This window comes from Pristiophorus japonicus, chromosome 2 (genome assembly GCF_044704955.1).
Source record: "Pristiophorus japonicus isolate sPriJap1 chromosome 2, sPriJap1.hap1, whole genome shotgun sequence".
Taxonomy (NCBI): Eukaryota; Metazoa; Chordata; class Chondrichthyes; family Pristiophoridae; genus Pristiophorus; species Pristiophorus japonicus.
Genome location: NC_091978.1, coordinates 6,204,285 through 6,232,091, shown reverse-complemented (window position 1 = coordinate 6,232,091; position 27,807 = coordinate 6,204,285). Strand labels below are relative to the sequence as shown.

The following is a 27,807-nucleotide window of genomic DNA, read 5'->3' as shown; positions in this document are numbered from 1 at the left end:
GCGGCGCGTGACGTCAGCACGCAGGGGCTGTTGCTGGAAGGTTCGGCGGCGGCAGCAAGAGAGGAAGGAGAACAGCAAGATGATGGTGGGTGAGGGCCGCGGGCAATCCGGCGCCATCCGCCCACTCAGGCCGGCTCCATCGGCGCGATGGGGCAGCGGGCGGATCGGGAAGGGTGCGGGATTGCGGATAATGGCGATATTAGGGCGGGATTCGCGGTTTGTCTCTGTCTTTCGGGCCGGTGTGGGGGCAGGAGGCGCGGCGCTGGGGTCGGTGCTCGCGGGCCCATTTCACGGGCGACAGGAGTCGGCGAGCCCCGGGGGATTAACGGCGCCCGGCCCGCTTAAAGGGGGCGGGGACCACGAGGCGGCTGTTGGGGCCCACACACTCACACTGAGGGGCAGTACTGAGGGAGTGCCGCACTGTCGGAGGGGCAGTACTGAGGGAGTGCCGCACTGTCGGAGGGGCAGTACTGAGGGAGTGCCGCACTGTCGGAGGGGCAGTACTGAGGGAGTGCCGCACTGTCGGAGGGGCAGTACTGAGGGAGTGCCGCACTGTCGAAGGGCAGTACTGAGGGAGAACTGTCGGAGGGGCAGTACTGAGGGAGTGCCGCACTGTCGGAGGGGCAGTACTGAGGGAGTGCCGCACTGTCGGAGGGGCAGTACTGAGGGAGTGCCGCACTGTCGAAGGGCAGTACTGAGGGAGAACTGTCGGAGGGGCAGTACTGAGGGAGTGCCGCACTGTCGGAGGGGCAGTACTGAGGGAGCGCCGCACTGTCGGAGGGGCAGTACTGAGGGAGTGCCGCACTGTCGGAGGGGCAGTACTGAGGGAGCCCCGCACTGTCGGAGGGGCAGTACTGAGGGAGTGCCGCACTGTCGGAGGGGCAGTACTGAGGGAGTGCCGCACTGTCGGAGGGGCAGTACTGAGGGAGTGCCGCACTGTCGAAGGGCAATACTGAGGGAGAACTGTCGGAGGGGCAGTACTGAGGGAGTGCCGCACTGTCGGAGGGGCAGTACTGAGGGAGTGCCGCACTGTCGGAGGGGCAGTACTGAGGGAGTGCCGCACTGTCGAAGGGCAATACTGAGGGAGAACTGTCGGAGGGGCAGTACTGAGGGAGTGCCGCACTGTTGGAGGGGCGGTACAGAGGGCGTGCCGCACTGTCGGAGGGGCAGTACAGAGGGAGTGCCGCACTGTCGGAGGGGCAGTACAGAGGGAGTGCCGCACTGTCGGAGGGGCAGTACAGAGGGAGTGCCGCACTGTCGGAGGGGCAGTACAGAGGGAGTGCCGCACTGTCGGTGGGGCAATATTGAGGGGGAACTGTCGGAGGGTCAGTACTGAGGGAGGGGGCGATACTGAGGGAGAGCCGCACTGTCGGAGGGGCAGTACTGAGGGAGCGCCGCGCTGTCGGAGGGGCAATATTGAGGGAGAACTGTCGGAGGGTCAGTACTGTTGGAGGGGCAGTACTGAGGGAGCACCACACTGTCGGAGGGGCAGTACTGAGGGAGCACCACACTGTCGGAGGGGCAGTACTGAGGGAGCGCCGCACTGTCGGAGGGGCAGTACTGAGGGAGCGCCGCACTGAGGGAGCGCCGCACTGTCGGAGGGGCAGTACTGAGGGAGTGCCGCACTGTCGGAGGGGCAGTACTGAGGGAGTGCCGCACTGTCGAAGGGCAATACTGAGGGAGAACTGTCGGAGGGGCAGTACTGAGGGAGTGCCGCACTGTCGGAGGGGCAGTACAGAGGGAGTGCCGCACTGTCGGAGGGGCAGTACAGAGGGAGTGCCGCACTGTCGGAGGGGCAGTACAGAGGGAGTGCCGCACTGTCGGTGGGGCAATATTGAGGGGGAACTGTCGGAGGGTCAGTACTGAGGGAGGGGGCGATACTGAGGGAGAGCCGCACTGTCGGAGGGGCAGTACTGAGTTAGCACCGCGCTGTCGGAGGGGCAATATTGAGGGAGAACTGTCGGAGGGTCAGTACTGTTGGAGGGGCAGTACTGAGGGAGCACCACACTGTCGGAGGGGCAGTACTGAGGGAGCACCACACTGTCGGAGGGGCAGTACTGAGGGAGCGCCGCACTGTCGGAGGGACAGTACTGAGGGAGCGCCGCACTGAGGGAGCGCCGCACTGTCGGAGGGGCAGTACTGAGGGAGCGCCGCACTGTCGGAGGGGCAGTACTGAGGGAGTGCCGCACTGTCGGAGGGGCAGTACTGAGGGAGTGCCGCACTGTCAGAGGGGCAGTACAGAGGGAGTGCCGCACTGTCGGAGGGGCAGTACAGAGGGAGTGCCGCACTGTCGGAGGGGCAGTACTGAGGGAGCGCCGCACTGTTGGAGGGGCAGTACTGAGGGAGTGCTACACTATGGGAGGGGCGGTACTGACATCTGTAAAAAGGAAAATACTACAATCTACAATAGGATTTATGAGGGGAAATCATGTTTGACAAATTGGTTTTTTGAGGTTGTAACTAGCAGAATAGATAAGGGGGAGCCAGTGGATGTGGTGTATTTGGATTTTCAGAAGGCATTCGATAAGGTGCCACACAAGAGGTTATTAAACAGAATTGGGGCTCAATGGATTGGGAGTAATATACTAGCATGGATTGAGAATTGATTAACGGACAGAAAACAGAGTAGGAATAAACGGGTCATTTTTCGGTTGACAGGCTGTAACTAGTGGGGTGCCACAAGGATCAGTGCTTGGCCCCAGCTATTCACAATCTATATCAATAGTTTGGTTGAGGGGATCAAATGTAATATATCCAAGTTTGCTGATGATACAAAGCTAGGTGGGAATGTAAATTGAGAGAAGGATTCAAAGGCACTTCAAGGGGATATAGACAGACTAAGTGAGTGGGCAAGAACATGGCAAATGGAATATAATGTGGTAGAAAAAATAGGGAAGAGAGTATTTTTTAAATGGTGAGAGATTGGGAAATGTTGGTGTTCAGAGGAACCTGGGTGTCCTTGTACACGAATCACTGAAAGGTAACATGGAGGTACAGCAAGCAGTTAAGAAAGCAAATGGTATGTTGGCTTTTATTACAAGAGGATTTGAGTATAAGAGTAAAGACGTCTTATATAGGGTCCTGGTGAGACTGCACCTGTGAGTATTAACGTAAGAAGCAGAAATAGGCCATTTGACCCTTTGAGCCTACTCCATTTAATAAGATCATGGCTGATCTGATCATGGACTCAGCTTCACTTCCCTGCCCGCTCCCCATAACCCTTTACTCCCTTATCGCTCAAAAATCTATCTCAGCCTTAAATATATTCAAAGACCCAGCCCCCATAGCTCTCTGGGCAGAGAATTATACACATTTGTGACCCTCAGAAGAAATTCCTCCTCCTATCAGTTCTAAATGGGCGACCTCGTATTCTTAAACTATGCCCCCTATTTTGTACAGTTTTGGTCTCCTTACTCAAGAAAGGATATACTTGTCATAGAGGGAGTGCAACGAAGGTTCACCAGACTGATTCCTGGGATGGGGTGAATGTCCTATGAGGAGAGATTGAGTTGACTCTGCCTATATTCTCGAGTTTAGGAGAATGAGAGGTGATCTCATTGAAACATACAACATTTTTACAGGACTTTACAGGGTAGATGCAGGGAGGATGTTTCCTCTGGCTGGGGAGTCTAGACCAGGAGTCACAGTCTCAGAATAAGGGGTCGGCCATTTAGGATTGAGACGAGGAGACATTTCTTCAACAACAACTTGTATTTATATAGCGCCTTTAACGTAGTGAAACATCTCGAAGCGCCTCACAGGAGTATTATGAGATAAAAATTTGACACCGAGCCGCATAAGTAGAAATTAGCGCAGGTGACCAAAAGCTTGGTCAAAGAGGTAGGTTTTAAGGAGCGCCTTGAAGGAGGAAAGGGAGGTAGAGAGGTTTAGGGAGGGAGGTCCAGAGCTTGGGGCCTAGGCAACAGAAGACCACCAATGGTTGAGTGATTATAATCAGTGGTGCTCAAAGAGGGCAGAATTTGAAGAGCGCAGATATCTCGGACAGCGGGGAGGTTTGTCAGGCTGGAGGAAATTACAGAGATAGCGAGGGGCGAGGCATGGAGAGATTTGAAAACACAGATGAGAATTTTGCAATCGAAGCGCTGGTTAACCGGGAGCTAATGTAGGTCAGCGAGCACAGGGGTGATGGGTGAACGGGACTTGGTGCGAGTTAGGACACGGGCAGCTGTGTTTTGGATCACATCTAGTTTACATAATGTAGAATGTGGGAGGCCAGCCAGGAGTGTGTTGGAATAATCAAGTCTACAGGTAACGGAGGCACGGATGAGGGCTTCAGCAACGGATGAGCTGAGGCAAGGGCGAAAACAAGCGATGTTACGGAGGTGGAAGTAGGCAGTCTTAGTTATGCTGCGGATATATGGTCGAAAGTTCATTTCCGGGTCAAATATGACACCAATGTTGTGAACCGTGTGGTTCAGCCTCAGATTGATGCTCGGGAGAGGGATGGTGCCAGTGGCAGGGACCGAAAACAATGGCTTTGGTCTTCCCAATATTCAATTGGGAGAAAATTTCTGCTCATCCAGAACTGGACAAGCAGTCTGACAATTTAGAGACCGTGGAGGGGTCGAGAAAAGTGGTAATGAGGTAGAGCTGTGTGTCGTCAGTGTACATGTGGAAACTGACGCTGTGTTTCTGGATGATGTTGCCAAGGGGCAACATGTATATGAGAAATAGGAGGGGGCCAAGGATAGATACTTGGGGGACACCAGAGGTAACATAGAAACATAGAAACATAGAAAATAGGTGCAGGAGCAGGCCATTCAGCCCTTCTAGCCTGCACGGCAATTCAATGAGTTCATGGCTGAACATGAAACTTCAGTACCCCCTTCCTGCTTTCTCGCCATAACCCTTGATCCCCCGAGTAGTAAGGACTTCATCTAACTCCCTTTTGAATATATTTAGTGAATTGGCCTCAACTACTTTCTGTGGTAGAGAATTCCACAGGTTCACCACTCTCTGGGTGAAGAAGTTTCTCCTCATCTCGGTCCTAAATGGCTTACCCCTTATCCTCAGACTGTGACCCCTGGTTCTGGACTTCCCCAACATTGGGAACATTCTTTCTGCATCTAACCTGTCTAAACCCGTCAGAATTTTAAACGTTTCTATGAGGTCCCCTCTCATTCTTCTGAACTCCAGTGAATACAAGCCCAATTGATCCAATCTTTCTTGATAGGTCAGTCCCGCCATCCCGGGAATCAGTCTGGTGAACCTTCGCTGCACTCCCTCAATAGCAAGAATGTCCTTCCTCAAGTTAGGAGACCAAAACTGTACACAATACTCCAGGTGTGGCCTCACCAAGGCCCTGTACAACTGTAGCAACACCTCCCTGCCCCTGTATTCAAATCCCCTCGCTATGAAGGCCAACATGCCATTTGCTTTCTTAACCGCCTGCTGTACCTGCATGCCAACCTTCAATGACTGATGTACCATGACACCCAGGTCTCGTTGCACCTTCCCTTTTCCTAATCTGTCACCATTCAGATAATAGTCTGTCTCTCTGTTTTTACCACCAACGATGTGGGGGGCGGGAAGAGAAGCCGTTGCAGGAGATTCTCTGGCTACGGTTAGATGGATAAGAATGGAACCAGGCGAGTGCAGTCCCACCCAGCTGGACGGTGGTGGAGAGGTGTTGGAGGAGGATAGAGTGATCAACTGTGTCAAAAGCTGCAGATAGATTCTCTTCCTGCCGCCCACATCGTTACCTCTGGTGTCCCCCAAGGATCTATCCTTGACCCCCTCCTATTTCTCATCTACGTGTTGCACCTTGGCGACATCATCCAGAAACACAGCATCAGTTTGCACATGTGGCTGATGACACCCAGCTCTACCTCACTACCACTTCTCTTGACCCCTCCTCAGTTTGCCTTTGTCACAGTCACAAAGAATGTCATTTGTGACTTTGATGAGAGCTGTTTTGGTACTGTGGCAGATGTGGAAACCTGATTGGAGGGATTCAAACATGGAATTGCATGAAACATAAACTAAGTGGTACAATTTTAAAGGGGGTGCAGGAATACAGAGACCATTTTGTATGTACACAAATTTAAGGTGCAGGACAAGTTGAGAAGGAAAAAAATCATATGGGACCCTTGGCTTTATTAATACGAATACAAAAGCAACAAATTTATGCTAAACCTTTATAAAATGCAGGTTCGGCATCAGCTGGAGTGTTGTTCAATTTTGGGCACCGCACTTTAGGAAGACTGTCAAGGCCCTGAGAATGCAGGAGAGATTTACTAGACTGGTATCAATGATGAGAGACTTAAGTTACATACATGGAGAGTCTAAAGAAGTTGGGGTTGTTCTCCTTGGAGCAGCGAAGGTTAGGAGGAGCTTTAATAGGGGTGATGAAAATCATGAACAGTTTTGATAAGAGGGCAGGAGGGTTGGTAACCAGAGGGTATAGAAACATAGGAAATAGGTGCAGGAGTAGGCCCTTTGAGACTGCACCACCATTCAATAAGATCATGTCTGATCATTCCCTCAGTACCCCTTTCCTGCTTTGTCTCCATACCTCTTGATCCCCTTAGCCGTTACGGCCATATCTAACTCCCTCTTGAATATATCCAATGAACTGGCATCAACAACTTTCTGTGGCAGGGAATTCCACAGGTTAACAACTCTGAGTGAAGAAGTTTCTCCTCATCTCAGTTCTAAATGGCCTACCCCTTATCCTAAGACTGTGTCCCCTGGTTCTGGACTTCCACAACATTGGGAACATTCTACCCATATCTAACCTGTCCCGTCCCGTCAGAATCTTTTATGTTTCCATGGGATCCCCTCTCATCCTTCTAAACTCCAATGTATAAAGGCCCAGTTGATCCAGTCTCTCCTCATACGTCAGTCCAACCATCCCGGGAATCAGTCTGGTGAACCTTCGCTGAACTCCCTCAATAGCAAGAACGTCCTTCCTCAGATTAGGAGATCAAAACTGAACACAATATTCCAGGTGAGGCCTCACCAAGGCCCTGTACAACTGCGGTAAGACCTCCCTGCTCCTATACTCAAATCCCCGAGCTATGAAGACCAACATACCATTTGCCGCCTTCACCGCCTGCTGTATCTGTATGCCAACTTTCAGTGACTGATGAACCATGATATCCAGGTCTCAATGCACCTCCCCTTTTCCTAATCTGATGCCATTCAGATAATATTCTGCCTTCGTGTTTTTGCCCCCAAAGTGGATAACCTCACATTTATCCACATTATACTGCATCTGCCATGCATTTTCCCACTCGCCTAACCTGTCCAAGTCACCCTGCAGCATCTTAGCGTCCCCTTCACAGCTCACACCACCACCCAGTTTAGTGTCATCTACAAACTTGGAGATATTACACTCAATTCTTTCATCTAAACTATTGATGTATATTGTAAAGAGCTGGGGTCCCAGCACTGAGCCCTGCGGCACTCTACAAGTCACTGGCTGCCATTCTGAAAAGGACCCGTTTATCCCGACTCTCTGCTTCCTGTCTGCCAGCCAGTTCTCTATCCACGTCAGTATATTACCCCCAATACCATGTGCTTTGATTTTGCAAACCAATCTCTTGTGTGGGATCTTGTCAAAAGCCTTTTGAAAGTCCAAATACACCACATCCACTGGTTCTCCCTTGTCCACTCTACTAGTTACATCCTCAAAAAATTCCAGAAGATTTGTCAAGCATGATTTCCCTTTCATAAATCCATGCTGACTTGGACCGATCCTATGACTGCTTTCCAAATGCGCTGCTATTTCATCCTTAATAATTGATTCCAATATTTTCCCCACTACTGATGTCAAGCTAACCGGTCTATAATTACCCGCTTTCTCTCTCCCTCCCTTTTTAAAAAATGGTGTTACATTAGCTACCCTCCAGTCCATTGGAACTGATCCAGAGTCGATAGACTGTTGGAAAATGATCACCAATGCATCCACTATTTCTAGGGCCACTTCCTTAAGTACTCTGGGATGCAGACTATCAGGCCCTGGGGATTTATCGGCCTTCAATCCCATCAATTTCCCTAACACAATTTCCCGTCCAATAAGGATATCCTTCAGTTCCTCCTTCTCACTAGACCCTCGGTCCCCTTGTACTTCCGGAAGGTTATTTGTGTCTTTCGTGAAGACAGAGCCAAAGTATTTGTTCAATTGGTCTGCCATTTCTTTGTTCCCCATTATAAATTCACCTGAATCTGACTGCAAGGGACCTACGTTTGTCTTCACTAATCTTTTTCTCTTCACATATCTATAGAAGCTTTTGCAGTCAGTTTTTATGTTCCCGGCAAGCTTCTTCTCGTACTCTATTTTCCCCCTCTTAATTAAACCCTTTGTCCTCCTCTGCTGAATTCTAAATTTCTCCCAGTCCTCAGGTTTGCTGCTTTTTCTGGCCAAGTTATATGCCTCTTCCTTGGATTTAACACTTTCCTTAATTTCCCTTGTTAGCCACGGTTGAGCCACCTTCCCTGTTTTATTTTTACCCCAGACAGGGATGTGCAAATGCTGAAGTTCATCCATGTGATCTTTAAATGTTTGCCATTGCCTATCCACCGTCAACCCTCTAAGTATAATTTGTCAGTCTATTCTAGCCAATTCACGCCTCAAACCATCAAAGTTACCTTTCCTTAAGTTTAGGACCCTAGTTTCTGAATTAACTCTGTCACTCTCCATCTTAATAAAGAATTCTACCATGTTATGGTCACTCTTCCCCAAGGGGTCTCGCACAACAAGATTGCTAATTAGTCCTTTCTCATTACACATCACCCAGTCTTGGATGGCCAGCTCCCTAGTTGGTTCCTCGACATATTGGTCTAGAAAACCATCCCTAATACACTGCAGGAAATCCTCCTCCACTGCATTGCTACCAGTTTGGTTATCCTAATCAATATGTAGATTAAAGTCACCCATGATAACTGCTGTACCTTTATTGCATGCATCCCAAATTTCTTGTTTGATGCTGTCCCCAATCTCACTACTACTGTTTGGTGGTCTGTACACAACTCCCACTAGTATTTTCTGCCCTTTGGTATTCCGTAGCTCCACTCATACCAATTCCACATCATCCAACTAATGTCCTTTCTTACTATTGAATTAATTTCCTCTTTAACCAGCAATGCCACCCCGCCTCATTTTCCTTTCTGGCTATCCTTTCTAAATGTTGAATACCCCTGGATGTTGAGTTCCTAGCCTTGGTCACCCTGGAGCCATTTCTCCGTGATGCCAATTACATCATAACCATTAACTGCTATCTGCGCAGTTAATTCGTCCACCTTATTCCGAATACTCCTCGTATTGAGACACACAGCCTTCAGGCTTGTCTTTCTAACACACTTTGCCCCTTTAGAATTTTGCCGTAATGTGGCCCTTTTTGCTTTTTGCCTTAGGTTTCTCTGCCCTTCACTTTTTCTTTTCTTTTTTCTATCTTTTGCTTCTGCCCCCATTCTACTTCCCTCAGTCTCCCTGCATAAGTTCCCATCCCCCTGCCATATTAGTTTAACTCCTCCCCAACAGCACTAGCAAACACTCCCACTCGGACATTGGGTCCGGTCCTGCCCAGGTGCAGACCGTCCAGTTTGTACTGGTCCCACCTCCCCCAGAACCGGTTCCAATGTTCCAGGAATTTGAATCCCTCCCTTCTGCACAACTCCTCAAGCCACGTATTCATCTGAGCTACCCCGGGATTCCTACTCTGACTAGCACGTGGCACTGGTAGCAATCCTGAGATTATTACTTTTGAGGTCCTACTTTTTAATTTAGCTCCTAGCTCCCTAAATTCGTCTCGTAGGACCGTATCCCATTTTTTACCTATATCGTTGGTATCTATATGCACCACGACAACTGGCTGTTCACCCTCCCTTTTCAGAATGCCCTGCACCCGCTCCGAGACATCCTTGACCCTTGCACCAGGGAGGCAACAAACCAACCTGGAGTGTCGGTTGCAGCTGCAGAAATGTCTGTCTATTCCCCTTACAATTGAATCCCCTATGACAATAGCTCTCCCACTCTTTTTCCTGCCCTCCTGTGCAGCAGAGCCACCAGTGGTGCCATGAACTTGGCTGCTGCTGCTCTCCCCTGATAAGTCATCCCCCCCCAACAGTACCCAAAGTGGTGTATCTATTTTGCAGGGGGATGACCCTGCACTACCTTCCTTGCACTGCTCTTCCTGTTGGTCACCCATTCCCTATCTGGCTGTGTACCCTTTACCTGCGGTGTGGGCAACTCACTAAAAGTGCTGTTCACGTCATCTTCAGCATCGCACATCTCCAGAGTAAATCCACCCGCAGCTCCAGTGCCGCAAAGCGGTCTGTCAGGAGCTGCAGGCAGATGCACTTCCCGCACACGTCGTCATCAGGGACACCAGAACCGGAGGGGACATGAGGGAACATTTTTTTACGCAGCGAGTTGTTGTGGTCGGGAACGCGCTGCTTGAAAGGGCGTTGGGAGCAGATTCAATAATAACTTTCAAAAGGGAATTAGATAAATACTTGAAGGGGAAATATTTACAGGGGGAAGAGCAGGGCAGTGGGATTAATTGAATAGCTCTTTCAAAGAGCATCACAGGTATGATTCTGTGAAATGGGGCAGAATTAATTTCTCTCACTTGAGGTAACTAGGGGACCTAAATTTAAGATTATCAAAGCAACAGAGAAATTAGGTCAATGAAACACTGGTGAAAGTGGAATTCATAATAGCTTTTGAAATGGTTGTGGATAAATATATATTTTTTAAGTTTAAAAGAATTGGGCAGAAGAATGGCAGAAAGTGGATAGCTCTTTCAAAAATCCAGCACAGACGCAATGGGCCAAATGCCCTCCTTTAAATAAAATTCTACGATTCTAACATCAATTTCTTGGTTTACGCAGTTAAAGAAAGAAAGACTTTAATTTAAACATCGCCTTTCACAACCACACGTGTAGTCACTGTTGTTATGTAGGAAACGCGGCAGCCTATTCGCGCACGACAGTTTACGCTCCCACAAACAGCAATGTGTTAATGACCAGATAATCTGTTAGTGATATTGATTGAGGGATAAATATTGGCCAGGACACCGGGGAGAACTACCCTGTTTTTCTTCGAAATAGTGGCCATGGGATCTTTCACGTCCACCTGAGAGAGCAGACGGGGCCTTGGTTTACCGTCTCATCCGAAAGGCGGCACCTCTGACAGTGCGGCGCTCCCTCAGCACTGGGAGTGTCGGCCTAGATTCTTGTGCTCAAGTCTCTGAGTGGGACTTTGAACCCACAATCTTCTGACTTGGAGGACATAAGAAATAGGAGCAGGAGTAGGCCATTTGACCCCTCGAGCCTGCTCCGCCATTCAATACGATCATGGCTGATCTGATCATGGACTCAGTTCCACTTCCCTGCCCACTCCCCATAACCCATTACTCCCTTATCGCTCACAAATCTGTCTATCTCAGCCTCCACAGCTCTCTGGGGCAGAGAATTCCACAGATTTACAACCCTCAGAGAAGAAATTCCTCCTCATCTCAGTTTTAAATGGGCGACCCCTTATTCTGAAACTATGCCCCCCTAGTTCTAGATTCGCCCATGAGTGGAAATATCCTCACTGCATCCACCTTGTCGAGCGCCCTCATTATCTTATGTTTCAATAAGATCGCCTCTCATTCTTCTGAACTCCAGTGAGTACAGGCCCAACCTGCTCAAACTTTTTCATAAGTCAATCCCTTCATCTCAGGAATCAACCTAGTGAACCTTCTCTGAACTGTGCCCAATGCAAGTATATCCCTCCTTAAATACGGAGACCAAAACTGTACGCAGAACTCCAGGTGTGGCCTCACCAATACCCTGTACAGTTGCAGCAGGACTTCTCTGCTTTTATACTCTATGCCCCTTGCAATAAAGGCCAATATTCCATTTGCATCCCTGATTACTTGTTGTACTTGCATACTAACTTTTTGTGTTTCATGCACAAGGACCCCCAGGTCCCTCTGTACTGTAGCACTTTGCAATTTTTCTCCATTTAAATAATTTTCTTATTTTTTCTGCCAAAATGGATAATCTCATGCTTTCCCACATTATATGCCATCTGCCAAATTTTTGCCCACTCAGCCTGTCTATATTCCTTTACAAATTTTTTGTGTCCTCCTCACAACTTGCTTTCCTATCCATCTTTGTATCATCAGCAAACTTGGCTACATTACACTTGGTCCCTTCATCCAAGGCATTAATATCGATTGTAAATAGTTGAGGACCCAGCACCGATCCAGGTGGCACCCCACTAGTCACTGTTTGCCAACCGGAAAATTACCCATTTATCCCGGCTCTCTGTTTTCTGTTAGTTAGCCAATCCTCTATCAATGCTAATATATTACCCCCAACTCCGTGAACTTTTATCTTGTGCAGTAAACTTTTATGTGGCAGCTTATCGAATACCTTCTGGAAATCCAAATACACCACATCCACTGATTCCCCCTTATCCACCCTGCTCATTACATCCTCAAAGAACTCCAGCAAATTTGTCAAACATAATTTTCCTTTCATAAACCATGCTGACTCTGCTTGAATGAATTATGCTTTTCCAAATGTCCCGCTACTGCTTCCCTAATATTGGACTCCAGCATTTTTCCAACGACAGATGTTGGGCTAACTGGTCTATAGTTTCCTGTTTTCTGTCTGTCTCCTTTTTTAAATAGAGGCGTTATATTTGTGGTTTTCCAATCGGCTGTGACCTCCCCAGAATCCTGGGAATTTTGGTAGATTACACCCAATGCATCCACTATCTCTGCAGCCACTTCTTTTAAGACTCTAGGATGCAGGCCATCAGGTCCAGGGGACTTGTCCACCTTTAGTTCCATTATTTTACCAAGTACTAGTTCTTTAGTGATTGTTTTAAGTTCCTCCCTTGCTATAGCTCCTTGATTATCCATTATTGGGATGTTTTTGGGTGGCAAGAGTGCCTCCTACTGAGCCATGACTAACACGCTGTCGTCTTGTCTTTTCAACTGTGGTAGAATGTTGTACTCTGGACTTTATTCTTCAAAAGGTGGCTCATTAAAGCCGCAGTGTTTAATCTGAATTTGCTTTTCTTTCCCAGTCCACACCAGTTATCCTCCTCAAGGAGGGGACAGACACTTCCCAAGGAACTCCACAGCTCGTCAGTAACATTAATGCCTGCCAGGTTATCGCTGAGGCTGTTCGGACCACACTGGGGCCACGTGGGATGGACAAGCTCATCGTGGATGACAGAGGTAGGGGCAGTGGGCACTTTGTCCCAATATTTCTATCCTCTCCACTACAAAAGTGTGTAATAACAGAACGGAAATATTCTCAAAGGTGCTGTGTAGCTGCTATCATTGAACTTGTTTTACTGTTTCTGTTTCATTGTGGTAGATGTGGGTGCATTTCATCCGTTGAATAGACTGTGGCACTTTATGAAGTATCTGGAGTGGGTTACTGTCATTGTTGCCCCCAAGGTGCTCGACTGCATCAGTCAGGAGGTCCTGCGCAGGCTGCTCACAGGCTGTTGCTGATGGAAGATACCGAGCATGTGTGGCCACCAGTGTTCTCTCTAATGTTGTTTGTTCCCTATGCTGCCCCTCCAACATTCAACATTCAACATTCCACACACGCACTCTTTTCCTATTTAAAAACCGTCTCACTGTCTTTGTGGGACCTGGAGCGCTGCGCAGCTTAAAGGGAACATTAGCGGCCTTTCTGCAAATTTAAAGGGAACACGACGGAAAACAAAATTAGAGGGAACATTGGTTACTGTGGCTTCAAATAACCGTGCCCCTCCATTTTAATTTGGAAAATTTAAATACTCGTGTCGGGGTGTCGTTAGTTCCCCCCCCACATACAGTCCTGCTGCTTGCCGACACCCCTTGCTACTGTAGCCATTCTTCGTGGATGCCGAGTGTTGCGAGCTGTTTGACCATGAGAGTCATCACTACTGGACACGGTGCTGTTACCAAGTGACCTCTGCACATATACCTTGCAGCAGGGGTCACCAAATCCAATCAGGAGTGGGAACTGATTCCGCTCCCGGTACCGGTGCACGGTGCTGATGTCAGTTGTGCATCCACTACCGCCCAGCTAATCCAACACAGAACGAGGATCAGGCAAGACACCTTTTGCTCTGTGTGACTGACAGTTAGAAGGCCCCTGGTATATTGCTACTATTTCCCATCTTGGCGGTTTTCCCCATGTGTCACGTACTCTCACCTTTAACCATGTATGTGTTTTTTTTAGGAAAAGCTACCGTTTCAAATGATGGAGCCACCATCTTGAAGCTTCTCGATGTTGTTCACCCAGCTGCAAAAACCCTTGTGGACATCGCAAAATCACAAGATGCTGAGGTGAAGTGAATGATTGCACTTTTATTTGCTCTTTTCCCCCAAAAATCTCCAAGTGATACCTTTCACACTCTGGGACAGTGGGTCACACACTGACCTTTCATACTCTGGGACACTGGGTCACACACTGACCTTTCACACTCTGGGACACTGGGTCACACACTGACCTTTCACACTCTGGGACACTGGGTCACACACTGACCTTTCACACTCTGGGACACTGGGTCACACACTGACCTTTCACACTCTGGGACACTGGGTCACACACTGACCTTTCACACTCTGGGACACTGGGTCACACACTGACCTTTCACACTCTGGGACACTGGGTCACACACTGACCTTTCACACTCTGGGACACTGAGTCACACACTGACCTTTCACACTCTGGGACACTGGGTCACACACTGACCTTTCACACTCTGGGACACTGGGTCACACACTGACCTTTCACACTCTGGGACAGTGGGTCACACACTGACCTTTCACACTCTTGGACACTGGGTCACACACTGACCTTTCACACTCTGGGACACTGGGTCACACACTCCTTTTACATGAGGTTGAGTGCTTAATAGTTGTAAGAATTAAGTTTAAAATGTATATCATGTTAATATGTTCTTGTTTCTGTTTCCAGGTGGGCGATGGGACCACTTCCGTTACCCTACTGGCTGCGGAGTTCCTGAGACAGATCAAATCCTATGTGGAAGAGGGGCTTCACCCCCAGATTATCATCCGATCTTTCCGTACGGCCACACAGCTGGTAATATGGCTCTTCATTGATTTTTCTAAAGGGCTGGGTTACGATTAAATGGATGTTCATCGCAATCTTGTGCTTCTATGAAGAAGCATTTAGAAACCAGTCCGTCAAAGTCTAAAAGCCATTTTCATACATTAATATGGTTTCCAGAAAAGTAATCCACCAGATAGACGCTCATCTTACTGACTTGTGATCCGTTTGTCCCTCTTTATCCCGTCCCCAGAGTGTGGGTTGATATTTTGTGACGTATGTATTAACCAGTGAGCAGGAGTGTTCACTCCAAATGCATAGTTTGAGCCAGTCTTGGTGGTATGGGCTTGTTGATGTGTTCTGAATGTTTCCATTGGTACATCTTTATATCAAACGCTTAGGGCTTTGATGATTTGGCATCTATGTGTTATCCACTCTTCAAGCCTTGAAGTATGATCTAAACTAAGCCACAAATTACATCCTATGTGACTGACAGTGGTAAACTATCCCTCCACATCCTTCTCCGTCTCTGAAGTCTTTGACTCAGCTGACCACACCGTCCTCCTCCAACCAAGTTTAGAAGAATGGGAGGTGATCTCATTGAAACATATAACATTCTTAAGGAGCTTGACCGGGTAGATGCAGGGAGGATGTTTCTCCTGGCTGGGGAGTCTAGATCTAGGGGTCACAGATTGAAGAATAAGGGGTCGGCTATTTAGGACTGAGATGAGGAGAAATTCCTTCACTCAGAGGCTGGTGAATCTTTGGAATTCTCCTCCCCAGAGGGCTGTGGAGGCTCAGGCGTTGAGTATATTCAAAACAGAGATCGATAGATTTTTGAATATTATGGGGATAGTGCAGGAAAGTGGAGTTGAGGTCGATGATCAGCCATGATCTTATTGAATGGCGGAGCAGGCTCGAGGGGCCGAATGGTCGAGTCATGCCTCTAATTCTTACGTTCTTATTAACCCCGCTCTGTTGTCCAGGTCAGTGGGACTGCCCTTGCTTGGTTCTGCTCTTACCTATCCAGTCGTAGTCAGAGAATGTCTTGCAGTGGCTCTCGCCATTGCACCCCTGGAGTCCCCCAAAGGAATCTATCCTTGGAGGGCGGGGGGAAGGGGGGGGTAATTTCTCATCTACAAGCTGCCCCTCAAATCATACGAAAACATGTCCAGCTGCACATGTCCAGTGTTCCCTGTAATGTTTATTTTCACCCACGGCCCCTTGAATTGGTTGTGCGGCCCATTCAAATTTTTGCGGCGTGTGCGGTTTCTCCCATGTAAAAGCTGGTAAGTGGCCTGTGTGGGATCTTCAGACTGCTGTGCAGCTTAACAGGAATGTTACACACATGTGCGTAGCTCTACCACCACCATGTCTCTCACAGCCAGTCCTGGATGAACTGAAACTTATTTCAAATAAACAGTGGGAGACTGAAGCCATTGTTTTCGGCTCCCAATACAAACTTGGTTTCTTTGCCACTGGTTCCGCCCCCCTCCATAGCCTCTGTCTCAGGCTGAACCACTCTCTTCTCAAGCTTGGTGTCCTATTTGTCCCTGAGCTGAGCATCCAACGTCATATCCTCATCACCAAGCTCGCCTACTGTCACCTCCACAACATGGCCTGTCACTGCCCATGGCTCAGCCCATCTGCCGAAACACTAATCTGTGCCGATGTTACCTCTGAACTCAGCTATTCCAACACACTCCTGGCTGGCCTCCCATCTTCCACCCTCTATAAACTTCAGCTTATCCAAAACTCTGCTGCCTGTGCTGACGCGCTCGCCCATCACCCCTGTGCTCGCTGACCTACATTGACTCCAGTTCCAGTAACATCTCAGATTTAAAATTCTCATCCCTCCATGGCCTCGCCTCTTCCTACCTCTAACCTACAGCCCTCCAAGAACTCTACGTTCTTTCAACTCTGGCCTCTTGCACATTCTCTTCCCCGCCCCCCCGTGTCTTCAGCCGTCTAGGCCCTACATCCTGGAATTCCCTCCCTCTGCTTCTCCACCTCTTCTCCTTTCACACTTTCCTTAAAACCTACCTTTTGACCAAGCTTTTCACCACCCCTCCCAGTGTCTCCTCCTTGGCTTGGTGTGGACTTTTGTCTGAATACACCACTATGAAGAGCTTTGGGATGTTTTACTACATTAAAGGTGCTATATAAATGTAAGTAGTTGTGGTTTCTAGGAGCTACTGATAATACCAGGGGCGATTCAGTGATTGTTACATTTGATTCACAGTCCCAGATATGGCCTCCACTATCCCCGATGTTAAGCAGCACTCATTGTATGTTAACACTTTGGCTCTGGCAACAGCTCAGTGGATACTGCCCGGTAACGGAGTGTAACGGAGCCTTACAGACCGGAAACCCTCAGGATATTTTCTTTAACCATGTAGTTGATTCTGATTTTTGTTTCCTGGAATAGGCTGTGGAAAAAATCAAAGCCATTGCTATAACTGTGAAAAAAGACAACAAGGAGTAAGTATAAAGTATACTATAATCCCACACTGCTTCCTGTAAGGACTCTTTTCATTCTCCCAGTTTCTGCGACTCTGTCGCATCTGTTCTGACGATGTCACCTTCCATACTAGTAATTCCGATATGTCTTCCTTTTCCTCAACCAAGGATTCCCCATCACCATAGTTGACATGGCCCTCGACTGTGCATGTTCCATTTCCTACACCTCTACTCTCACCCCTTCCCCTCCCTCTCAGAACCACGATGGGTGTTGGGTGTTCCCCTTGTCCTCACCTTCCACCCCACCAGCCTCCACATTCAACGGATCATCCTCTGTCATTTCCGCCACCTCCAGCGTGATGCCACCACCAAACATATCTTCCCCCTCCCCTTTCAGCATTCCAAAGGGACCGTTCCCTCCGTGACACCCTGGTCCACTCTTCAATAAACCGCCGCCACCTTGAGCCGCTGCAGTCCGCGAGGCTCCCACGATGTTGTTGGGTCAGGATTGCAGGATTTGGCTCAGCGGCAATGTATGTCCCAAGTCAGAATGGTGTGTGACTTGGAGGTGTTGGTGTTTCCATTCATCTTCTGGCCTCGTCCTTCTATATGGTTGAGGTCGCGGATTTGGGAGGTGCTGCCGAAGAAGCCTTGGCGAGTCGCTGCGGTACATCCTGTAGATGCTACACACTGCAGCCACGGTGCGCTGGTGGGAGCAGGCTCGAGGGGCCAAATGGCCTACTCCTGCTCCTATTTCTTATGTTAATGTTCTTTATGGTGGTGGCCGGGCTGCTGATCAAGTGGGCTGCTTTGTAATTCTAGATGTAGGATGAACTTGTCTTGTAGTTTTACTGCTGGTCCTGTCAACGTGCACTGATTGTTCTCTCGTGTCCCAGGCATCAGAGAGAGCTCTTGGAGAAATGTGCCGCTACTGCGCTCAGCTCCAAGCTGATTGCTCGGCAAAAAGGCTTCTTCTCCAAGATGGTGGTGGATGCAGTCATGATGCTGGATGACCTTCTTCCACTGAAAATGATTGGGATAAAGAAAGTTCAAGGAGGCGGTCTGGAGGTTAGCATTAATCCTAACCGCTATCATTTGTATGCATTCAATTCTTTGAGGGGCCCTATAGTCTACTCCTGCTCCCAATTCTTATGTTCCCAATTCTTATGCCTTTATAAAGCCATATGCTTTATTAACAGCTTTATCAACTTGATATGTCGCCAGCAAAGATTTGTGTGCGTGATCCCCCAGGTTTCTTTGTCGCTGCACCCCATTTACAATTCTGCCTCATCATTTCTCATTCTAAAACGTATCACTTTATATTTCTCCATTAGATTTCATCCACCATGCCTATTTCACCAGTCTATGTTCTCCTGAAGTCTGCTACTAGCCTCCTTACTGCTTACTACATTTCCAAGCTTTGTGTCATCTGAAACTTTAAAAAATGATGCCCTGAATTCTCATAGTCCAGGTCATTAATATATATCAACAAGGGCAGTGGTCCTAATTCCGACCCCTGGGACATCCCTGTCTACTTCCCTCTGGTCTGAAAAAGCAACCGTTCACCACTACTCTCTGCTTTCTGTCTTGATCAATTTTGTAATCACGCTGCCACTGTCCCTTTACTTTCATGAGCTGGGCGGGGAGGGGGGAGAATCCCAGGGAATGTGTTTACAGTTGCAGCTGGTCTTGCACACAGTGACATGTGAAAACCATCAGCCTGTGTACAAGCGCTGCAGGATCGTACACCGACTATCTCACCTCAATCTCTTATAAAAGGGCAGCAGGAAAATTGAACCCAAAGGTTATTTTCTTTTAGAAATTACTGTTTCAGTGAATTCCTCGGGTATTTTCTTACACATGCTCTGTCCATCGCAGGAATCTGAGCTGATAGCTGGCGTCGCCTTCAAGAAAACCTTCTCTTATGCTGGCTTCGAAATGCAGTCCAAGAAATACGAAAAGCCTAAGATTGCACTGCTGAATGTGGAACTGGAGCTGAAAGCCGAGAAGGATAACGCAGAGGTCCGGGTGAACAACGTTGAGGTCAGTACTCTTGAAGACAGAACAATAAATGTCACTGCACTGGCATGGGTTTTAATTCCGTTCTGAGTTTGTGCAGAGTGGGTGGGCGGGAGGGGGCTCTTGTCCAGGGTTGCTGCTCCTGTTTGCTGCTTAGTGACTCCTGCTGCACGGTGCTGGTGCACCCTGAACCTTGCTGCTAGTCACTGTCTGGGCTCACAGTGAAGAACTGGTACTCTGTTGCAATATCGGAGAGCTGTTAGTACCTGCTGCACTGCACCAAGGGGAAGACATTTCAGTCAGACGGAGGGATCGAAATTGGTGGATGTAGGCTATTGGGAGCTCGTATCCTCCAGCCCGAGAGTGAGGTGTGGCACAGATTTCTAACTGTTCCCATATAACTAATCAAAGCACATGCCTGATTGAGTGATCGAACCAGTATTGGCTTCTCCCATCCTGGGATACCCAAAACCTATGTCATACTCCGTACCCGCACAATGGAAGTGATTAAGTGCTCGGTATCTTGAACCTGTCCCATTGTTTTTCCTCATTGTAATTTGTCGGGAGTCAACAATTCTGAAATCCTTCCGACAAACACACAGCTCACCACCACCACCTACTCGAGGGCAATTGGGGATTGGCAATAAATGCTGGCCTTGTCAGCATTGCCCACATCCCAGGAACGAATATTTTTTTTATAAGTACAAGACAGTCCCATCAGGCCAGTCTCAATAACTAATGCCTCTTAATTGCTCACTTCCACAATATCTCTCCAATTAACTCATCATTTTTCACGATCAGCCTTGCAGCAGTTTGTTAATCCCCATACATTGCACTGCTTGCATATTCCTTCTGTGTGCATGGTGTGAAATGCATGGGGGTTAACAGCTACAGGTAAATGGGAAGCTCTGTGTTAATGTCGGCTGACTTGATTCTGTCCATCCTCGGTAGCTGGTCGACCCGTTCAGCCCATCTTCTTTGCTGACTCACTGTTTTTAAAAAAAAAAATTAGAAATACTGTCTGGCTCAGGGAGTTGGACCCATTTCTTCAGTCTGAGAAGCTGGGTGATGGGATGGAAAGTATCCTTTCCCTGCGAACTGCAAGAGTCCTCTGTGGAATGACTTTAGGTAGTGACAGTATAGATGCTAGTGGGCACAGGCCCACCACAAAACGCCACTAATTGGCAGCCTTGTGGGGAGGCCACAAGATGTCTGGTGGGGGGGAATTGGGAAATACAGCAGTGAGTGCTTGATGCCAAGTCTGGAGCATTGCATTCACCAGCCCCCTACCCTCGCTCCTTCAGCGCCAAGTTCTGTATTTGTTGGAAGTGGTGCTGCTCCCGTGCTCCCAATAGCCAGCGTATGAACCCAACGAAGCTGGAACTGAGCCATAATTCCAAGAGGAAACGTTGTGACTATGTTCGCTGACGGGTTGAGAATGAGCGCCCCGGCATTGACCAGGGATCAGACAGTGGGTGTGCGGCTTAGCTTTAGCTGGTTTGAGACCCGGGCTGTACGGTAATGAAGAGCAGTGTGCTAATCGGTTTACCCACCACGGACTGGGTCCACTATTTGCACGCTCTGGCCATTAATTACTCCGCTCTTTGTTTCTAGGACTATCAGGCCATTGTTGATGCAGAGTGGAATATCCTTTATGATAAGCTGGAGAAGATCCACCTGTCCGGGGCCAAAGTGGTGCTGTCCAAGCTTCCCATTGGAGATGTGGCCACCCAGTTCTTTGCAGACAGGGACATGTTCTGCGCTGGCAGGGTGCCAGAGGAGGATCTCAAGCGGACTATGAAGGTCAGTGAATCTGCAGAGTCTTGGCAAAATGTTTGACTGGAAATGAGCTGCCAGAAGTGTTAACTCATTGCGTTTTTGCTGTTGATGATAATCCAGCAGATCTGGGAATGGGAACTGCTACTGATGGTGATGCTAACTGACAGTCAGTGGCCAGTATTTGCTGAGCGAATACACCCGAACTAATAATACAATGTCAGTCCGTGCTGCGGTCTGTCACCTATAGATAGGTGCTCATCACTGTGATGGCTTATTAATAAAAATGAGAGAGATATTGAAACGACTACTGGCACAATCTCCTTTCAGCAAATGCTCAGTTATAGGCCGAGAATACGTGGGTTTGAGTTGTGCAGGGCAGAAAATGTTAAATGAGATTCTCTTGCAGAACTCCTTTCCTCTCTTGCCCCTGGTTTCCCATCGAGAGGCTAATCCTTGCTGCAGTCTGCTTTCATGGACACCCAGCAGCCGTTCAGAGCCTCTCCCCAGTTCCACGTCAGCAGCGCCATTGCTCGGCTATTCGACCACGAGGAGCATCAGAGCCGAGCCTGACCGGGCCCATTCGTCAACAGTGGCCAATAAAAGTCTCCGGGGCGGGTGTGTGGCAGAATCTCCTTCCTCCACCCTCCCAAAATGCAATGGACAGTTGCAGCGGCCCTGGCTGTAAGCCAGAAGCTATTGCTGTTCAGACTGTGGGCCATTAACTGCACTGACCAGGAATCCAATCTGGTCCACACCACGTATCGTGCAGTGCGTGTGGCCATCGGGGCGAGTGTCGGGACAGTTGGGGATCCAGGAAGTTTGATGGTTGAGTATGATTGCACGATACCGCTCGATGTTACATGTGTTGATTCTCTGCGATCATTTTTGTGTCTTTGCCTTTCATGCCCTTCAGGCCTGTGGTGGTTCCATTCAGACCAGTGTTAATGCCATGGCGGATGATGTGTTGGGACTGTGCTTGCTGTTTGAGGAGGTCCAGGTTGGCAGTGAAAGGTATAAGCAATACTAGGTGCTCTGTCTACCCTTCTTGTTCAATTCACCAGCTCGCCTATGCCTCACTCTCACAAGCATAAGAACATAAGAAATAGGAGCAGGAGTAGGCCATTTGACCCCTCGAGCCTTCTCCGCCATTCAATAAGATCATGGTTGATCTGATCGTGGTCTCAGCTCCACTTCCCTGTCCGCTCCCCATAATCCTTTACTCCCTTATCGTTCAAAAACCTGTCTATCTCCACCTTAAATTCATTAATGACCCAGCTTCCACAGCTCTCTGAGGCAGAGAATTCCATAGATTTGCAACCCTCAGAGAAGAAATTCCTCCTCATCTCAATTTTAAATGGGCGGCCCCTAATTCTGAGACTTCAGTCCCCTAGTTTTAGTTTCCCCAATGAGTGGAAATATCCTCTCTGCATCCACCTTGTCGAGCCTCTTCATTATCTTACGTTTCAATAAGATCACCTCTCATTCTTCTGAACTCCATTGTGTTTGGCTCAACCTACTCAACCTATCTTCATAAGTTAGCCCCCTCATCTCCGGAATCAACCTAGTGAACCTTCTCTGAACAGCCTCCAATGCAAGTATATCCTTCCTTAAATACGGAGATGAAAACTGTACGCAGTACTCCAGGTGTGGCCTCACCAATACCCTGTACAGTTGTAGCAGGACTTCCCTGCTTTTATACTCTATCCCCCTTGCAATAAAGGCCAACATTCCATTTGCCTTCCTGATCACTTGCTGTACCTGCTTACTAACTTTTCGTTACCAAGCGCAGCATATATATTCTGAAAGATGTTTTCTAAGCTTTCAGCCGGTGTGACGGTTTCTGTTCGTAACAGAGAATTGTGACCTTTTCATTTACCTCCCCTCCCCAGATACAACTTCTTCACCGGGTGCCCCAAGGCCAAGACCTGCACCATCATCCTTCGAGGGGGCTCCGAGCAGTTCATGGAAGAGACGGAGCGCTCCCTTCACGATGCAATAATGATCGTTAGGCGGGCCATCAAGGTGAGGAACTAAGCAGCAATGGGGGAGGCAAGCCACCCGATTTTCAGGCTCTGAGTGTTGAGAGGAAGCCGTTGGCTTCATTCCTGTTAAATGGTGCAGGCGGGTTATGATCGAAAATAGTGCGGCTGTGCGATATTTCTGGGCCAGCTGTGACACCCACGACTATATACGAGTGGAACCGTGCCTGACTGAATCTGGGGCCATGTCTCGTGCTTGCAGAGCAATGGCATGCTGTGGCTGATGCGGATCCAGCTGTGTTGGGATCAGAACGATGTGCGGGGAATTTCCTACAGAAGCCGCTGAGAGGGGTGGACGGGGGGGAAAACTACCGTCAGTTCAATTCCACATTTGGTGTCCCCCCACTTCGGAGCAGCCCAGCCTGAGAGTACAGTAAAGATCGGGCACGGAGCTGATTATTGAATCCAGCTCTGGTAGCCGAGCCAAAGGTTCCTCTCTGCGTGCACTTTGCTAATTCTTTTCCTGAATGCAGCCTCCTTCCACGTGCTTCTAAAGAATCACAGCATGATACAACACACAAGGAGGCTATTCAGTCTATTGTGCCTGTGCCAGCTCTGAAGGAGTGATCAAATTAGTCCCGCTCTCCTGTTCTCTTCCCCATATTAGTCCTGCTCTCCTGCTCTTTTCCCCAAATTAGTCCTGCTCTCCTGCTCTTTTCCCCAAATTAGTCCTGCTCTCCTGTTCTCTTCCCCAAATTAGTCCTGCTCTCCTGCTCTTTTCCCCAAATTAGTCCTGCTCTCCTGTTCTCTTCCCCAAATTAGTCCCGCTCTCCTGCTGTCTTCCCCATAGCCCTGCAAAAAAAAATTCCTTCAAGTATTTCTCCAATTCCTCTTTGAAAGTTACTATTGAATCTGCTTCGATCACCCTTTCAGGCAGCGCGTTCCCGATCATCATAACTCTGTCTGTTCTTTTGCCAGTCACCTTAAATCTGTGTTCTCTGGTTCCCGACCCTTCCCCATTCAGAGCAGTTTCTCCTTATTTACTCTTTCAAGGCCCTTCATGATTTTAAACACCTCAGCCATGATCATATTGAATGGTGGTGTAGGCTCGCAGGGCCAAATGACCTACTCCTGCACCTACTTTCTATGTTTCTGTCAGCTCTCCTCTTAAACCTTCTCTGCTCCAAGGAGAACAACCCCAGCTTCTCCAGTCTCTCCACGTAACTGAAGTCCCTCATCCCTGGAACAATTCTTGTAAATCTCCTCTGCACCCTCTCGAAGGCCTTCACATCCTTCCTAAAGTGCGGTGCCCAGAATTGAACACAATACTCCAGCTGGGGCCGAACCATTAATTTATAAAGGTTTAGCATAAACTTACTTGCTTTTGTTTTCTATGCCTCTATTAATAAAGCCAAGGATCCCGCATCCTTTTTGTTAAAACAGCCTTCTCAACCTTCAAAGATTTGTGTACATACACCCGCAGGTTCCTCTGTTCCTGCACCCCCTTTAAAATTATTCCATTTAGTTTGGTTCCTAATTCATGCAAGCTTATGGCACAGAACCAGCCTTAGCTAGCATTGCGGTTATTGGTGGTAATGATGCCTGTCTTGTGTTTGCGTTATTCTTTGGAGCTCCCTTGCGTGTCCGGGGTGTCAGTGCGGCTCTCGGCTGTCGAGGGCAGTATTGTGCCGAGTGCTGGGCGCTCAGACGGTTAAATGACTTCCTTGCTGTGTGTTTGCAGAACGACTCTGTTGTTGCTGGGGGAGGCGCCATTGAGATGGAAATCTCCAAGTACCTGCGGGATTATTCCAGAACCATCCCCGGCAAACAGCAGCTGCTGATTGGGGCCTACGCCAAGGCCCTGGAGATCATCCCACGGCAGCTGTGTGACAACGCTGGCTTCGACGCCACCAACATACTCAACAAACTGCGAGCCAAACACGCTCAGGTAAGGGCCGCTTCTCGGGCCACCCCCTCCCCACACTGCTGTCACTCTTTGTCGAGAGGGAGCAGACTTCTAAGTGGCTAACTAAGGAAGTTTAGGATGGTATCAAATTGAAAGAAAAAGCATACAATGTTGCGAAGATTAGTGGTAGACCAGAAGATTAGGAAACTTTTAGAAACCAGCAAAGGATGACTCAAAAAACAATAAAGATAGATTGAGAGAGTAAACTAGCAAGAAATATAACAGACAGTAAGAGCTTCTATAAAGGAAGAAAGGTATATAAAAAGGAAGAGAGTAGTTAAAGTAAACGTTGGTCCCTTAGAGGATGAGACTGCAAAATTAATAATGGGAAACAGGGAAATGGCAGAGGCTGAACAAATATTTTGTACTGGTCTTCACGTTGGAAGACACTGAAAGCCTCCCAATAATAATAGATAATCAAGGGGCTATAAGGAGGGAGGAACTTAAAGCAATCACTATCACTTGGGGGAAAAAGTACCAGGCAAACTAATGGGACTAAAGGTGGACAAGTCCCCTGGACCTGATGGCCTGCATCCTAGTGTCTTAAAAGAAGTGACGGCAGAGATAGTGGATGCATTGGTTGTAATCTACCAAAATTCCCTGGATTCTGGAGGGGTCCCAGTGGATTGGAAAACTGCAAATGTAATGGCCCTGTTCAAGAAAGGAGGGAGACAGAAAGCAGGAAACTATAGACTAGTTAGCCTAACATCTGTCGTTGGGAAAATGCTGGAGTCCTTATTAAGGAAGCAGTAGTGGGACATTTAGAAAATCATAATACAATAAAGCAGAGTCAGCATGGTTTTATGAAAGGGAAATCATGTTTGACAAATTTGCTGGAGTTCGGATGTAACGAGCAGGGTGGATAAAGGGGAACCAGTGGATATGGTGTATTTGGACTTCCAGAAGGCATTCGATAAGGTGCCACATCAAAGGTTACTGCACAAGATAAGAGCTCACGGGGTTGGGGTACTATATTAGCATGGATAGAGGATTGGCTAACTAACAGAAAACAGAGTCGGGATAAATGGGTCATTTTCAGGTTGGCAAACTGTAACTAGTGGGGTGCCACAAGGATCAATGCTGGGACCTCAACTATTTACAATTTATATTAGTGACTTGGCTGAAGTGACCGAGTCTATTGCAGTTACATTTGCTGCTGATACAAAGATGTTGCAAGGGAAAGCAAGTTGTGAGGGCACAAAGAATCTTAAAGGGATATAAATGGGTTAAGTGAGTGGGCAAAAATTTGGGCGCTTCCAAACTTCACTTTGTTTCCCCACCCCACCTGTCCCGTGCTGGTGTTGTGTCCCACAGGACCTGAGCATCCCAAGACATTACCACGGGACACTGCTCACTTGTACCATCGGTGCAGGGTGACATGACCAGAACAAACGTGTACTGGAGCCTGGTCTTGTCTTGCTTAATACCCACTGGTGCCCACTTTCAGCAAGGGCCACCGGGTTGTGATCAGAAGCACCGACGGAGCCCCATTGGCCGCCATCCTGCTCAAGGCGCATCAACGCCAGAGTGAAGATTGAGCCTTCGATATCCCCAACCATTTGGGCATGCGCTGGGGGAGGAGCAGGGCTGGGCTGGGGGACGTGGGTGGGGGAGTGGGGCAGGGCCGGGGGACGTGGTGGGCGGCGGGGCTGGCCGGGGAAGTGGGGTTGGACTGTGGGGGGGGTAGGTACGTAATGTTTTGAATAGCAATCAGTTCACCAATAGTGCAATGTTGGTTGATGAATGGGATGCTGTTTCCCCGGGTGTGGTTCTGACGACCTCTCCGGTGTTTCCAGGGCGGAGTGTGGTACGGAGTCGATGTCAACAACGAAGACATTGCGGATAATTTCGACGCCTGCGTCTGGGAGCCGGCCGTGGTGCGGATCAACGCCCTCACTGCTGCCTCCGAGGCTGCCTGCCTGATCCTGTCCGTTGACGAGACCATCAAGAACCCGCGCTCCACAGTGGACGCTCCAGCCATGCCCAAGGGTCGAGGCAGAGGCAGGCCGCACGCCCACTGAGGCAGTCTGGCATCAGTTGCTGCTCGGTCTGACTTCGCATCCGTTTCAGTCCGTAGACCTCTGAGCGGCCAGCTGCAGTGCACAGTAACCACGCCTGAAGCTGCAGTGTGTGGCTGGCACGTGGCTCCGTCTAATACCCTGTGTATGTCCCTGGGCTTGGGCATTCTCTGCAGGCAGCCTCCCTCACACTGTTAACCTCCAGGGTCAGACCCAAGGAATGGCAACCTGCAGCTCTATTTATTATTTTAATCATTTTGATTTGCGCACAGAAATGTTTCTGAAAAAAATAAAATTCCAGTTGACTTGCAGCAGTAAGTTGTCTTGTCCCTCCTTTTGTGTGGTGAGATCCTTGTTTTGTGTATCGTTAGCTTTGAGTCAGTGGGTAGCACACTCGCCTCTGAGTCAGTAGATTGTGCGTTCAAGTCCCACTCTAGAGATTTGAACACAAAAATCTAGGCTGACACTCCAGTGTGGTGCTGAGGGAGTGCTGCACTGTCGAAGGTGCCGTCTTTCAGATGAGACGTGAAACCGAGGCCCCGTCTGC

At 48.6% G+C, this 27,807-nt stretch overlaps 1 protein-coding gene across 1 annotated transcript; it reads left to right on the top strand.

Moving 5' to 3' along the window:
* cct7 (chaperonin containing TCP1, subunit 7 (eta)) lies at window positions 1-27,571 on the top strand. Its single transcript, XM_070866677.1, has 12 exons — window positions 1-85; window positions 13,052-13,205; window positions 14,206-14,312; window positions 14,947-15,072; window positions 17,468-17,520; window positions 18,396-18,567; window positions 19,378-19,542; window positions 21,133-21,321; window positions 22,211-22,308; window positions 23,187-23,319; window positions 25,018-25,224; window positions 27,039-27,571. The coding sequence occupies exons 1-12, from the start codon at window positions 80-82 to the stop codon at window positions 27,261-27,263; spliced, it is 1,635 nt and encodes a 544-aa protein (XP_070722778.1). The 5' UTR covers window positions 1-79; the 3' UTR covers window positions 27,264-27,571.
* The last annotated feature ends 236 nt before the right edge of the window (window positions 27,572-27,807 follow it).